The sequence below is a fragment of the Cynoglossus semilaevis genome, chromosome 6 (assembly GCF_000523025.1).
Source record: "Cynoglossus semilaevis isolate Cse_v1.0 chromosome 6, Cse_v1.0, whole genome shotgun sequence".
Lineage (NCBI taxonomy): Eukaryota > Metazoa > Chordata > Actinopteri > Pleuronectiformes > Cynoglossidae > Cynoglossus > Cynoglossus semilaevis.
This window is the reverse complement of record NC_024312.1, coordinates 98,852-113,289: the sequence shown is the minus strand read 5'-3', so window position 1 is coordinate 113,289 and position 14,438 is coordinate 98,852. Positions and strand designations below refer to the sequence as shown.

The 14,438-nt window shown below is 41.0% G+C and overlaps 2 protein-coding genes and 1 non-coding gene across 5 annotated transcripts in view; 1 reads left to right on the top strand and 2 right to left on the bottom strand.

The window, feature by feature from the left end:
* blm (BLM RecQ like helicase) overlaps positions 1 to 1,260 on the top strand; it is an 8,040-nt gene extending 6,780 nt beyond the window's left edge. The window contains exons 21-22 of the mRNA XM_025056415.1: positions 470 to 647; positions 743 to 1,260. Of these exons, the coding sequence (XP_024912183.1) occupies positions 470 to 647; positions 743 to 932 (368 nt within the window). The 3' untranslated portion in view covers positions 933 to 1,260. The remainder of the gene's footprint in view (positions 1 to 469; positions 648 to 742) is intronic.
* Positions 1,261 to 4,569: 3,309 nt separating this feature from the next.
* frmd5a (FERM domain containing 5a) overlaps positions 4,570 to 14,438 on the bottom strand; it is a 42,463-nt gene continuing 32,594 nt past the window's right edge. Inside the window, exons 7-14 of one of the 3 annotated variants that reach the window (XM_025056155.1) lie at positions 14,029 to 14,116; positions 13,855 to 13,943; positions 12,786 to 12,849; positions 12,596 to 12,687; positions 10,724 to 10,792; positions 9,508 to 9,576; positions 9,225 to 9,331; positions 4,570 to 6,262 (exon numbers count right to left, since the gene is read on the bottom strand). In XM_025056155.1, the coding sequence (XP_024911923.1) occupies positions 5,673 to 6,262; positions 9,225 to 9,331; positions 9,508 to 9,576; positions 10,724 to 10,792; positions 12,596 to 12,687; positions 12,786 to 12,849; positions 13,855 to 13,943; positions 14,029 to 14,116 (1,168 nt within the window). In that variant the 3' untranslated portion in view covers positions 4,570 to 5,672. Of the gene's footprint in view, positions 6,263 to 9,224; positions 9,332 to 9,507; positions 9,577 to 10,717; positions 10,793 to 12,595; positions 12,688 to 12,785; positions 12,850 to 13,854; positions 13,944 to 14,028; positions 14,117 to 14,438 lie in introns of all 3 variants that reach the window. The other 2 variants (XM_017032925.2, XM_008310985.3) reach the window with 2 other exon arrangements.
* Positions 14,337 to 14,408, bottom strand: trnad-guc (transfer RNA aspartic acid (anticodon GUC)). The gene has a single exon. It is a non-coding gene; the product is annotated as a tRNA-Asp (tRNA).

Sequence of the window (14,438 nt, the reverse complement as noted above, 5' to 3'; positions counted from 1 at the left end):
CAATAGACGTTATTCGTAAACTCCTGAGAAACATGATGCGAGACGACCCAAAAAATAATTTCTTGGGACCCACCTGAGGGTCGTGACCCAGTCTTTGGGAAACAATGCATTAGTGGACCTCTTTTTTTCTTTTTTTTTCCTTCTCCTTAACTTAAAACATTTCTTGAATTAGGTGTTTTAATTTGTCCGCCTTACTTGCAACTTCGTATTTTTAATAATCACGTTTATTTGGTCAGTATTGAGTATTTTACCAGTTACTCAATAAAAACAATATGAAATAATAATAGAAATAAAATAGTAAAAGTAAAGTTATTAACTATAAAAATATATTTGAGTAATAATATATATAAATCACAATATGTTCTAACTTTGAGCTGTTTTTGTTTATATGTGTCTATTTGTTTTAAGACGTTGTTATCCTGTTTCTGTTAGAGTTTTATATTTATTTATATATTTTTTTAAATCTTAGAAGAGAAGCCGGACGGCGACGGCTGGATAGACACGACGCGAGGACGCGCCAATATAGATTATGACGATGATGAGGAAGACGCAGACGCGTCCTCCTACTTCAGGGACCAGAGAGAACAGGGCCAGGGCCAGAAGAGGAAGAAAGCCCCGTTCTTTAACTACTCCAAGAAAAGAAAAGGGTAAATTCATCCAGCAGGAGGCTGAAACTGTTTTGGGTTTTTTTGTTGTTGTTGTTTTGTTTTTTTTACATCGTTCTGTGATTCCGTGTTTACAGACAAGGCTACAACGGCAACAAGTCATGGTCGTCCTCCGGCTCCAGGGGTGGTTCTAAAGCCGCGGGGCGCGGATCCAGAGGTTCAGCTGCAGGTGATGCGGGAGTCAGGAGACCGGGGCTCATGAGTGCACCGATCCCTCAGAACAATAACCGACCTTTCCTGAAGCCCGCCTTCTCACACGTGAGGTAGAACTGTTCACGCACTCGTTTCCGGGAACAGCCTGGGGTGTAATTGTAAATTGTAATTCGTCTGTGTTCGTTTGTCTGTGTTTGTCCAGAACTTTTCAGCAGCTACTTTTGTTTTTCTACATTAAACTAAAACTAAACCTTAATTTTAATGGCTTCTCTGACATTTGAAGGTTTTTACTGGTTTGTGTTCCTTCACAAACGAACGCAGGAAGTCGTATCACAATGTTTTTTTTATTCAGTGTTTATTTACGTTTGAATAGTTTTAGTTCATGGCACCAGTTACCAAGGGGGGGACAATTGGAGAAAAACTCTTATTACTGTCATACTGACGTGTACAGAAGGTCAATGTACTGCAGTACAAATGAGTTTGGAATGGATCGGACCGAACAAGAGCAGGATTTGGCACAGGGATATATGTGTATATTTATATATATATATATCTATGTATAAATATGTATGTGTATATATGAGTGTATATGTGTGTTAACGATATAAACATAAATATACATACACACATAGATATATACACATATATACATACATATATTCGTATAAAACGTAATGGTTGAAGGCGTACACTTTATGTCATGTTACGTTGTTTCTATCAGGCTGTGGTACAAACCTGTTACAGGTAACTTTACACTGATGACATCACAGATCCCCCAAAACCACATGCATCATCCAACGTCCGTGTAATAATACAGACCATACCGAAATTATACATGGAGTTAAAAATAAAAAAAGTAGTTCTAGACCTCTTCACAATAACTGTAGCCAACAGCCATTATGAACAGAACAGTAACATATATATAAATATATATAAATATAAAGATGACACATCCACTGTAATAAAAATGTACTGGAGGATTTGCCACAGTTTGGATAAATTCAGACAAATAAATACATTTTCCTCCTCCACCTGACGCACCGCGGTGGAGTCGAGTTACAGCATCTGAACCCACGTCAGGTGGGATCCAGACATGACGTAAACGGCAGCAGAACATCCACGCAGACGGAGTTCATGACAGGAAAAAAAAACAAAAAAAAATCTCCCATCATCAAAACCCACTTTTAAGTGACCTTTAAAGAACCACAGTGATGTCGCAGTTCTCCGGAAATCATTCGTCATTTTTTACGGATTTTTAACGCGACTTTTATAAACCACATATTGTTGCCGTTACAGCAGATTATAGGTCCGTGAAAGTTGCTGCCTCTTTTTTTTTTTTTTTTTTTATTGTCGGTGCCTGTTCGGAGAGACCACTGAGGCTACACCGTGCTGAGAAATGTTTGAACGTCAGCGTTGAATAATGACACAGCAGCCTCTCCTGATGGACTGTGTGTCATTTATGAAGTAAAAAAATATATGTATGAAAGGACGGTAAGACACAAACAGTGAATAGTCGACCTGTCTTCTCTGTCTCGACCTCGTCAGAAGAAATGTGCTTTATTTCTGCATCTGCTGCTGATTGGAAAAAAATATATATAATTAAGAAAAACTAGGACGAGAGTTCTGGATCAGCTCGGTACTTTTCTGTGGCCACGGTGTTGACTTGTGACTGGAACTGTTTGGTCAATCCTTAGCTGGACTTGTTGGAACTGCTTTGGAGGAATATATTTGTTGTCTGGACCACAAGGCTCTACAACAACTATTTAAATTCTATTTTGTAATTTTTTATTATTTCTTTTTCTGGGACAGCCCGTGGCGTGGTTGAAATCCGAAGATTGCTTGTTAAAATCTTGTGTTTTTTTTTTCTGAGCACCAAAAAAAAAAGTTTCTGTAGTTAAAAGCTTGTTTTTTTGTGAGCCACAAAAAAAAAAAGTTTCTGTAGGGCACCTGAAAACCCAGTTTGTTTGTTTTTTTGTAGTATTTGAAAAGTAGGGCAGTTGCGAAAAAGTGTCATTATTGCTATTATTGATCGCATTGCCATAGCAACCAAATTGAAAAAAAAAAAACTCTACGGCGATCATTTTTATTCGTTAAATTTAGATCATGTTCCTATTAGTGTTTGTGCTAGTTTTGGCCCCCATGCCAGAGCTTTATTATGGAACCAAAAAAAAAAAAATCTGGTTCCACCGGCAACTTTTCTTGTCTGTCATTGGTCATTGATTTTTTGCAGCTGCGTGTGTGGTGCGCCTTAAAGTCCAACTCGGTAGAACAAAAATAAATCAAACCGAATCTGTGACAGTACCAGTACAGCCAGTAGAACCAAAAGTCACCAAATGTCTTTAGTTCAGCGTATAAAAAACACAAACATCACCTGAACGCCTCATTTCCTCCTGCTCTATTTACCGTTTTCCTTTTATTTATCACGGCCTTTCAACTTTCTTTGCTGCGTCTTTGCAGTTTATTTCCATCAAAAACACCACCTGTACGTTTTCTTCTCCAAACGTAATCTCGTAATTTGTTTCCATTTCTCCTCACAAAAACTCGCACTAAAACTTAAAACACCCGACCTTGGAGCAGGAGATGGAACACACAATGCAAAAAAAATATTTTTTTTTTCCAGAAATAGTGGAGCCTAAAACAACCAATAAAAAGGCAGGTACTATCTTTAAACATTGTCTTTTTGTTGAAAAAAGAAAGCTTTATTTTTGCTTGTAATAAAAACCTAAAGTGAAACATTACAACAATTATTTCCTCCTCTAACTGTCGCTTATTCAACTGAAAGTTGGGAAATGTTATTTTAAATTAAAAAAAAAAAAGTCTGACAGTGATTTTGATGTTTTCTTTTTTTAAAGTAAATCCCAGCTAAAGTCGATACATTTAAAATGTACTTGAATAAATTACACCGTTTTAGTCGTAATATTCAGGCTCACGAACACAAATTCAAGTAATGCAAGTGATAATTGTATAATTTATGTTTGGATTATTGAGTATTTGTTAAGAAACAATCACACGACCGTACTGTGTCTGCTAGTTGGGCGATGATCTGTCTTAAATAAAAATAATAATAATTAAAAAACCTTCGTCACTTCCATGAATTCCTTGAACCTGACTGGAAACACAGTGCTAAAAAAATTATAATTTAATCTTCAATAACAAAATAACATTTTTTTACCTCTGTTAAAATATACATGGAAAACCTGTCAATGTATATATATATATATTATTTGTACAAAAAGTACATAGTAGCTCTTATTTTAATATTAATATTATAGCATAAATAAACCAAGTAAATCAGCCTGTCGTCAGAAAAACGAAACAAACTTAACTTTTTAACCAAAAAAAAAAAAGTATGAAATTCATTGAATTTCAACTTGATGAAAATATGCTGATTACACAAGCAAGCAATCGCTAAGACCCCTCCTCCAGAGTACGGACTGACCAATCACATTTAACGAACAAGGCTAACTAGTTAGTTCCTAATAAAGAATTCTGCGTTTTTGGGGCCTGACTTCTTAACCACTGAGTTGATGTGGTTTTAAACGTTGTGCCTAAAAATAACGTTTTTTCTTACCTGCCAATGTCGTTTTTGGGGCCTGACTTCTTAACCAGTGAGTTGCTGTTGTATAAAAAGTTGTGCCTAAAAAGAATGGTTTCTCTTACCTGCCAGTTGGTGGCGCTGTGGTTCACTTTTGTTTCGTGACCCTTTAGCTTTAGTTTTAACTTGGCCATTCTGAAAACGTCATTGAATCTGTTTATGTTTCACTGATTTTTATCGCGGGTCACCGCTATTGTACACTGACACAAACCAGCCAGCAGAGGCTGCTGTTGGTCCTCCAACATTCCTGTCTTTTGTCTTGCTTTGCTTTTTCTTGTCTAGATTTTCATAGGGCACAGTTTGTATTTTAAAGCTGTACAAAAACGTCGGGGCTTAGCGATTGGTGAGTTTGAAAAAAAAAAGAAAAAAAGACTGATGTGAAGAGCACATTGAAAATACTCCTTCATTTTTTTCAAAACCATATCAACATCACAGGCTTATTCTATCAACTAACAGTGTCTGGTTGTTCTTAGTGAACACGACTAAACCACGTTATAACACTATTGTTACTGCTTTTTATTTACCTTGTCAAACCTTAGGGAAACACTTTTGTTTTTCTTGACCAGAGTTTATTTTAAGTGTAACTCGGATCTTACAACATTCCACAAAACCCAAAGTCGTTGATATTCTCTTCAAAAAGGCATTTGGTAACAAATTCATCGATTCCCGGTTTTTCCAGGCGTCCAGTGTGATTTCTAATCATTTTCTTCTTCTTGTCCTCCTGAACAGGATAAATAATCAAAATACAAACTTCCTCATTTCCATCTTGTCACGACGACTTTCTTAGTTTCCTGGTATTCATCTCTTCTGCTTTTCTTAAAACATAAAAACCTAAATATATACTGCATGTTTAAAGAAAATAAATTTTAAAAAAAAGAAAAGAAACTGAAGGCAGATCCTCTATCGCTCGTTCTCGAGAAAGAAGCTCTTCAAAATTCTCCATTTCAGTTTGACCTATTTTTTTTTTCCTTTGTTTTATCTGGAAAAATAAAATACCTGAAATGACCTGAAACAAAAACAGCAGATACGTTTACTGCACTTGTAGAAAAAAAAAAAAAAAAAAGTAGAATTGCCGGGGGTTGAGTGAAGACGTGGACGTTTGGAGATTCTGGTCCAAGCTGTTTGTCTCCTGGAGGACGATGGTGGGAGCAGGGTTTCATGATTGAGATGAGTCTGCCCTCCGTCACTCAGTAGTACCCCCCCCGCCTCCCTAAACCCCCAAACCCTCCTCCTAAAATGGGTTTAGCAACACTGCAGCCTCATTCTGGCTTAATGAGCAGCTCTCCAATCCAGCGTAGTTTGCAGGCGAACCATCGCCTGAGAGGGCAAAAGTATTCATAATGGAACTGTTCAAATTCTGGGGTCTGTCGGATATCTCGCAAAAATGCTATGTCAAGGTCCGACTCGGTGAGGATGATGAGGAGCAGGAGCAGGACAAACAGAAGTCCAATGGTGACCAGGAGCAGACGCAGGACGCTCAGGACAAACTTGTTCACCTGCTCCACTTCACTCAGGGCCGAATCCCCCGCCGCAGCCTCCGGGCCAGATTTGACATCCGCACTAAAGTCACCCGACTCCCCGTACATGGGTGTCCCGGCCTCGGACTCCTTCTCCTCCTCGATGCTGCAGGGTGCTCCGTTGACGTGGCGCGCGGTGGCCAGCTCCATGGAGTGTTCAGCCACTGGGGTGGGCATGACGCTGTCGGAGGGGCTGTAGGACTCGTCGGAGAGGACCGCCACTCCGTCGCTGGAGTCTGTGGCCTGGCTCCGGGAGCGTGGCATGAACGAGTCGCTGTGGGACACTGAACGCACCGGCGTAGAGTGGGCACTGTCTCGCAAGGACTCCAAACCTTGGAGAGAAGAGGGGACACAGAAGAGGACAGACATGTTAATGGACGGATATCCGTCGGTCTTTTTTGATGACCGACCAGAAGAGTCACAGACTTGTCGTCTCTGACTCAGCTGAAACCTGACCGGGTCGTTCCCACAGTTAAGTGGACCGAGGAGGTGGAGGGTACATGAGCCCTGACCTGACGCCTCATCATCCCTGGAGGGGAAAAAAAAAATCACTAAGGAACCGATAACCCTGGAACTTCTCTGACGACCAGTCCTTGAAGATCCGTTGGGTATTTATAATACTGTTAATGAAGACGGTATCTTTAGACAGCCAATCGTGGCCCATCTCGAAATTAGATCCCAGAAGACGTTGGTTTGACTGTACAACGAAGCCGATGGTGGTCACAGACGATGAGACTGTCCTTAGCTTCAGAATGATACTGAGACACAGCAGACAGATTTGTCTTTATTACAGGAAACCACCGTACTTTACGCTAATGTTTTCATGTTGTTTAAACACATCTAAAAGATCTGGCCGTGAACTGGTAACTGGACGTTTCGTTGATGAGTATTAACAGAAAGGATTCCCAGAATCCTGCATTCTGACATTAAAGATTCTAATGCCAATAATGTAAAACTGTACGTTGGACAACGGCTGCTTCTCTAACGCTAACAACGACAAAATATGTCGCACACATCTATGCAGCTAATAGCATTGTTTACGTAACGACTAATGGGCCGCACTAACCTGTTTTCCATATTTTCTGAACAGAAAGTGACGTGAAAATAAAAAAAATTGCATTTTACAATATTTTGTTGATTAGTAGCTAAGCATTATTAGCTCCACGGATAACTTAAACGGCTAATAGAGCAAGGAGAGAGCGCTAAATGAATCGTTAGCTTAGTAATAGCCTAATGTTAGCATAAAAATAGTTACACATTTTGATTAAAAAAAACTACTAAAACTGGACTTTATTTAAAATACCATCATAAAAACCCAAGATATTTTACTACATATTACATGGACCGTCACGACTGTCCCCAGGACCAGACTTTGGACACACAAGAGTCAAACAACGTTAAACAAACCAGTAGATGATAAATAATTGGTTCCTATATCCAGATGACAAAGACCACCTGAGGGGGGTGCTGTCACCCCTCCCTACAGTAACTCTTCACCCAGCCTGTCAGTCACACCGTGGCGGCGGTGTTGTTGTGACTTTACCTGGAGGTTTGCTCGGCTGTACGAAAGGCAGGGGGCTGCCAGTGAGGGGGGTGGTGCTGGCAGACTCCTGCTGCCCCATCAGGGCAGGGTACAGGGGCAGGACGCCCAGGGCCTTGCCCAGCATACGAGGCCCCAGGCTCAACACGCGAACCTTCACGTCCCGGTAGCAGTGGTTAATCATGCGCAGGTGGACGTTCACCCGGGTGGTGATGCGGATCAGACACTTGACCATGGCTGCGGCATTCACGTGGTAATCCTGCTGTTATGGTCCCTGTCCCGGAGTCCAGGCCACGGTTGTTGTTTGTGTGGGTAACCGTTGGAGTGTGGGGTGAAACGGTGGCTTTGCTCTGGCCTGGTTTTGCCCCACCCAGGCCAAAGACATACATGGAGTAGAAGATCCTGGCTATTTTCAGCCAGAGGTATTAATACCGCTGTAAGGCACTCAGTCAGCACACTCACACACAGGGAGGGGGGGCGCTGTGGGGTGGGGGGGTGTAGAGCTGGTATGCTTGTCTTGACCTCAAAGTGAAACACCCTCAGCGTCCACACAGACACTTCTATTGACGTCTGTTCATCAACTGCTTCAAAGAGTTCAGAGTGTGAACTTGAGAGCTGGGGGCGCTGAGGCCCCCCTGTGTTCGTGCAGGATTCTGCAGGTGGGTGGAATATTTACCCGTTAGCTGCCTCAGCGTTAGCACAGCTTTCAAACAAGCATTAAAGTGGAGCAGGGTGAGTGACGCACACACCTGCGACCTGTCCGACCAATGGGAGCAAAGTTGGAGGCTCCAGTTACTCAGTGTGTGTGAGACATAAAAAAATATTATTACAAGCAGCAAAGAGTTGCATTAGCAGTGAGTTCCTGCCTCCCCTGCAGACGGTTCCTGGTTTGGTAACACACCAGGTCCCAGTGGGAGGTTGGGTTTCATCACGGTGAGACGGCGTAAAAACTGAGCCAAACCACTTTGCTCTGGACTAACGCTAATGAAGGGACAATGGAAAGTTGATCTCCTTAGTGAAAAGTCGAAGATAGATAAAGATATTAGCTCCTCGTGTGGTCAAAATATTTAATTTTTAAATTTTTAACTTTTTCAGCTTCATGAAATGCTGTGATCTGTAGAGCGAAATCAAAACACATTTTTGAAATTTTACTGAATTTTACTGTATTAATCCGACACTGGTAAAATTGTTGATTAGAAGTTTACGGTACAAATATATTTTAAAAAATTAATTTTAATTTAATTTAATTTTAAAAACAGTTGTCAAGCTGAATAGTTGCTGTCTCCGTGTTGTCCTGTTGTTGACTTTCTAGGACATGACAACGAACATCGATCAGTCGACGGACTACCTTCTCAGCCCTGATTGGTCAAACCAGTGATGGCAGGATTGTTAAAGATCGGTAAATATTTCAGATAAATCATCTTTTAGACTTTACTCTGAGAGTATCGGAGCACGAAAGATGTATGAATTGGAAAAATCACAGAAATATCTTTATCTTTAGATCAAGAAAATAAACGGATTCTCATTAAATGAATGAATTATTCATTCTTTCTGTGTGGCCCAGTACCAATCTGTGGATGCGGGGGGGGTATTGGGGGTCCTTGCTGTAAGTGATACGTTGCTCTCATCATTGAGTTGCACCGTTAAACTCATCAACCAATTGTCAACGTCGTCACTTGACGACTGAATATCCTTTTAAGCAGCAGCAAAAACAACCCCCGACCCTCGGAGTGGGGTAGAAGCTCCGTTCTTACCCTCAATGATTGATATATGCACCGCTCTCCGACGTGTCCGCGGTACACTGCTGAGACGAGGACCGTGGGTGATGGATGGACAACTTCTGCTGGGCACCATCCCAGCTCTGCAGAGACAAATGGACAGGAAACGGTCAAACACCAGCGCACCAACAGATGGAACCCTATCTACCCTGGGGGCCGGGGGACGGGGCTTTCACAGTACTTAATGAAGTAGAGTAAACTCAGAGATACTCGAGAGAGAGAGTATTCTGAGGTTTCTCTGCAGTCAAACCTCTGGTACCTGTGTATTTCTGGAGGTTCTCGTTTGATTTTGGCGCTCTGCTCCATCACCTCCTTTGCCACTCGTCCACTGTTTTGAAGCAGAGAGACAGATGCTTGGTGTCAGTTTCCACACACACACACACACACACACACACACACACACGGTGATGAAGCAGCAGCAGCGTCAGTCACTGCATCGAGTGCAGTACATGAAACACTGTGATTGGATTAAACACTCAGTTCACTGTTGTGTAAGTGAATTACACAAAGACGTGACCTTTCAGAGTCAACCTGGCATTTAACTGACTGGGCTTTGAAATTAAATTCTCCAGATGTTTGGTTTTTTTTTTCAACTGAAATTGAAAGTTACTTAAAGGGACAGTTTGTAAAAAATTCTAGTTTAACTGGCAATCTTCCATTTTTTTCTCATCATAAAATACCACTATACCTCCATGCATACACTACATTCTAGTACAGATCTATCATGATTCTTTATCACCCTAACCTGCTGCACATCTGTCCCTGCTTTTTCACTCTGTTCAGCTAATTGTTAAATGTCGTGTTTTTTTTTCTTCGACTCTTTTTTAGTCTTTCTTCTTTTTTCTTCAGCCCAGCAAAGTTCAACTTTATTGCATTTCTTTCCCCAAACTGTTGGTTGGTTGGATGGAAGTACTGCTATATATTTGTATAAAACTGTGAATAGCCCCCAAACTGTTGGTTGGTTGGATGGAAACCCTGCTATATATTTGTATAAAACTGTGATTAATAGAGCCTAATGCTAATACATTCATATATGTTCATATATTCTCATTTTTATTTTCAACAAAATAATAATTAAAAAATAATAAATGTTGGAAAGAAATATTATTTAGACCATCCTGCAGTACCTCTGTGGACCACCTAGGGGTCGCAGATATCAACTTTAGGTAGAGACTACTGGTTTGGTCACCTGATTGGCTCGTAGTGCTGTTATTTTTGTTCAGTGTTGTTGTTTGTTGTTTTTTATGCCTGTAAGGTAACACTGAGCTCCGTCCCCTTCACTGCGTCCTCTGTCTGATGACGTGTGAGCTCCGTCCTCAGGGTGGACGTGGACAGATGTTCCAGGACAAAAGGTGAGAACGACACGTCCTCTGGGAAAACCTCTGTTTCTCTCTCTCTCTCTCTCTCACCTCCTCCCCTCTCCTCCCCCCTCCCTGTCAGGAGCCCCACTGACCACTCATGTTCTATACCTGTACCGGAAACGACTGCCCTTGAAGAACAGGTTGCTGCTGGACACCGTTCGCACCTGGCTCGACTTCTCCATCCTGGAAAACAAACGTACAGTCGTATTGGAAAATACACACAGAGGAATCTGGACAGGCTGGTCTGCCCGACGACAGTGAATGTATCGTTTTTAATTCATTACACACTATGTAATCTGCGGATTAACACCACTAAGTAAGATGTCCTCTAGTGGACAAATGTCAAACAACATGATTATCAGCAGAAATAAAGACAGATATAATCAAATTGTTCTGAATGTAAAGCAAAGTAAAACACATTAGGACACTGCAGACCACTTCAGACTCCAGAATATATAAATATTTTTTATATTTCTCTTCCTGCATTTTACAAATTCAGCGTTTCAAAGATGCAGTACATCCATATATTACTGCAGTATTTTCTGAATAATATCAACATAATCGGTATCAAAATCCCTCCACCTCAAATATTCATGTGCGTTCTTCATGCCAGAGGCGCGGCGACATGCAGTATTCAGCGTGTTTATGCTGCCAGAGTCGGGCTGACATCAATGTTTAATGCTTTTATTGTTGCTTTTCAAGGATTTCATGTATGATTTCACGCATGACGTTGTTCTACCACGTGTTCTTTTTCTCCTTTTTTAGAGCAAACTCCTGATTGATAATGAGCGGAAGACTGAGGTCATTTCGACACCTGGACATGGGTCAGATTTGTCCACAGTGGGAATGCAGTTTTAGGGACTGGATAAACAGGAGTCATCATTTCCCCAAAAAAAAAAAAAAATCAAATTTGATGACAAATGAGCCAAAAGTATGAGGCGATGGTTTGAATTCCTCACAGGCTCAGACTCCTGTCAGGCTCGTGTCCTTCTGTCTCTTCTAACTCCATCTGTTCACTCCATCATTACCGCGCCGCTCTGATCTCACTCTGCCTCTTTAGTTGTTTGGGTTTTTTTTTTTTTTTCATTTTTTTTAATCACCTTCCATGGAGCAGAGAGAGCAGAGGAGGAGGTGCTACTATAATTCACGGAGCAGACAGCAGTGCCATTTCTCAGAAGGAGCAGAGAAGAGGCTGCGGTCGCGTGCCAGAAAACACTCATTCATTAAAGGTCAGGAAGCAGCGCCCGCCTCATTCCCCCGCTGACAAACGAGGCAGAGGGAAGGAGGAGAGGAAGAAGAGGAGGATGAAGAAGAAGAAGAGGGGCTTTTAAGGACACCAAGAACCGGGAGGTAAGTCAGCCAGGTTCAAACTCTGACCCAGGGGCTGAGTGTGGCACGTGAAAAGGGTTTTCATGGTCATTTTTGTCTGCATTCAATCAAATTTAAGATTATTATTTGAAGGGTTTTCATGGTCCATTATCAAATTATTTACAATTTTTAGGAAATATTGGGTCTTTTAACAATTTTTTTTTTCAAATTTTTTCAACAGCTACATTTTGGGTAAATTCTTTTGTAAATTTTGCTTTTAATTTTCTGTCATATTTATTGTTCATATTAATTTTAATTTTAATATGTCGACTTTCTTTTGGCTAATTACGCTATTATCATTTAATTCAACAATGACTGGCTACAATAGTTCTGTTAGCAATAGCTAGAAGCATTTATTTACGTATATGTTTCTATATATTTTCTCTTGTCATCTAACTTAATCTGCTATTTTTGTCTGTCAGCTAATTATAAACTTTTCAACTTTCTCTTTTTTGTCTGACTTTTCAGACAAACTATTTTCAGCTGAAATGCTAATGCTAACACTAATGCTGTTTTAATAGAGCAGAACAGTTGGCCTCCTTTACACGATAGAATCTTAACCGTCTCAAAACTTGGGGTCGAGGAGAGAAAACGCAGGCATGACTTCCACGCACTCACTTGTAGAACGCCTGGTTCTCCACCCCACATTTCCAAAGATGCTTGCAGGCCTCAGGGGTCGGCGCAAAGTACGTCAGGATGATCTTTTTGTCCTGCGTGTGGAAGATAAAAATGTGCAGGACAATTAAACAAAACACTTAGAAGAACGTAACGTTTTCTTCCCTCCAAGTCCAACAATCCACGCTCTCACCTCCTTCTGGTTTGCATATACGTGGAAGGTCTTGCCTTCAAACTTCAGCTTGCTCACCTCGTTCCTGTCCAGGACAAAGCACAGCCGACACCGCAGCAGTTAGGACGTGCCGCGATCGGAAACCACCCACCGCAGTCGCTTTAAATATTAATGACGACCGCTTAGAAACCTCACAGACGGCCGCAGACGTCTGTATTTGTCTGACAAAACAATAATGGGTAATATTCCCAGTGGACAGGGGATAAAGACGAAGGGAAACCTGAGTGCTTCAAAAAGACAAACAAACAAATCCATTGTAAACACTACAAATATAATCTGTTTGTCTATGCGAGGGAAACGGTAGCCTCCTGAGTTATAGGTAAAGACACTAATGTAACAGTGTAGCATTGTATTACAAAGTGTTTCTGTGGGCGGAGCCTATTGGTGAATTCAGAGGACTATTTATTCTCAAACAGAATAAATATTTTCCGGTACGGCATACTGAAAAAAAAGTGGAATTGTCATGAAAAAAAAAATTGCAGATGGAAATTTTGAAACATTGCACATGATTAAATGTAAAAAATTTACAGATGAATAATTAAAATTTTGGCCATGAGATAATTGAAATATTGCAGATGGAAATTTAGAAATTTTGTGACAAAAATTGAAATTTTACACAAGAGGAAAAAAATGACTCAGCTCATTTATTTTAAAGACACCCTGCTGTTAGAACAGGAAGTCCAACTTTAGTTTGTGTTTAGTTTAAGTTTATGTAACTTTCTTGGAAGTGATACTTTTGTCCTCGCTTCTATATCTGTGAATGTGGCTGGTACCGGCAGCCATCTGTGCACTGCACGCTGCTCCTCAGCTCCAGTCTCAGGTGGAGGCAGATGGTGCAGCCTTTGTTGACTGTGACTGTGTAAGCCAGCTGTACAGCACATGCTGTGTCAACATGCCTGTATTTAGAGCACATGCATCAAATCCAGCAGAAAAACCAGGCCAAAGGCAGAGAGTCTGGTCTGGTTTCAACACCGACTTCAACTCACTGTTGCACATTTCCCTTTTTTATTATTTATTTTTTTTAACTCACCATTTCAGGAAGTGGACTCTCTTGTTTCCCTGAAGAACCATGAAACCGAACGGCGTGAAGGCCAGAAACGCTGGGTTCCCAGACACGTCCTGGAAATATGTAAGACAGATTCAGAACACGCTTCCCCACCGCTTGAAATGTCCAATCGTGGGTGTAAAGTGCTTAGAGAAGAACCTTGCATGGATGAGGATCAACACCATACGTCTCCAACATCTGAGCTTTCTGGAGGAAGTTCCTCTCTGATGTTTCTGGAGTCTGTCCTCTGAGGAGAGAAAAAAAAGTATCACAGAACGTCAGTGTCCATCTTTGGATTGAATTCTTCATCTCTTGGACTCGTTTGTCCCATTAGCAGGAAGCTAATTTGAATTCTTCATCTCTTGGACTCGTTTGTTCCATTAGCATGAAGCTAATTTTTTTTAGCTATCTTCTTGTAATTGTTGATAAATACGACAACTCATAAAGGAAGAAAAAAAAATTATCGTCTCCCCGTCGGGGAATTGAACCCCGGTCTCCCGCGTGACAGGCGGGGATACTCACCACTATACTAACGAGGAGCTGAAAGATATTGTTGTTTGAGTTCTTAT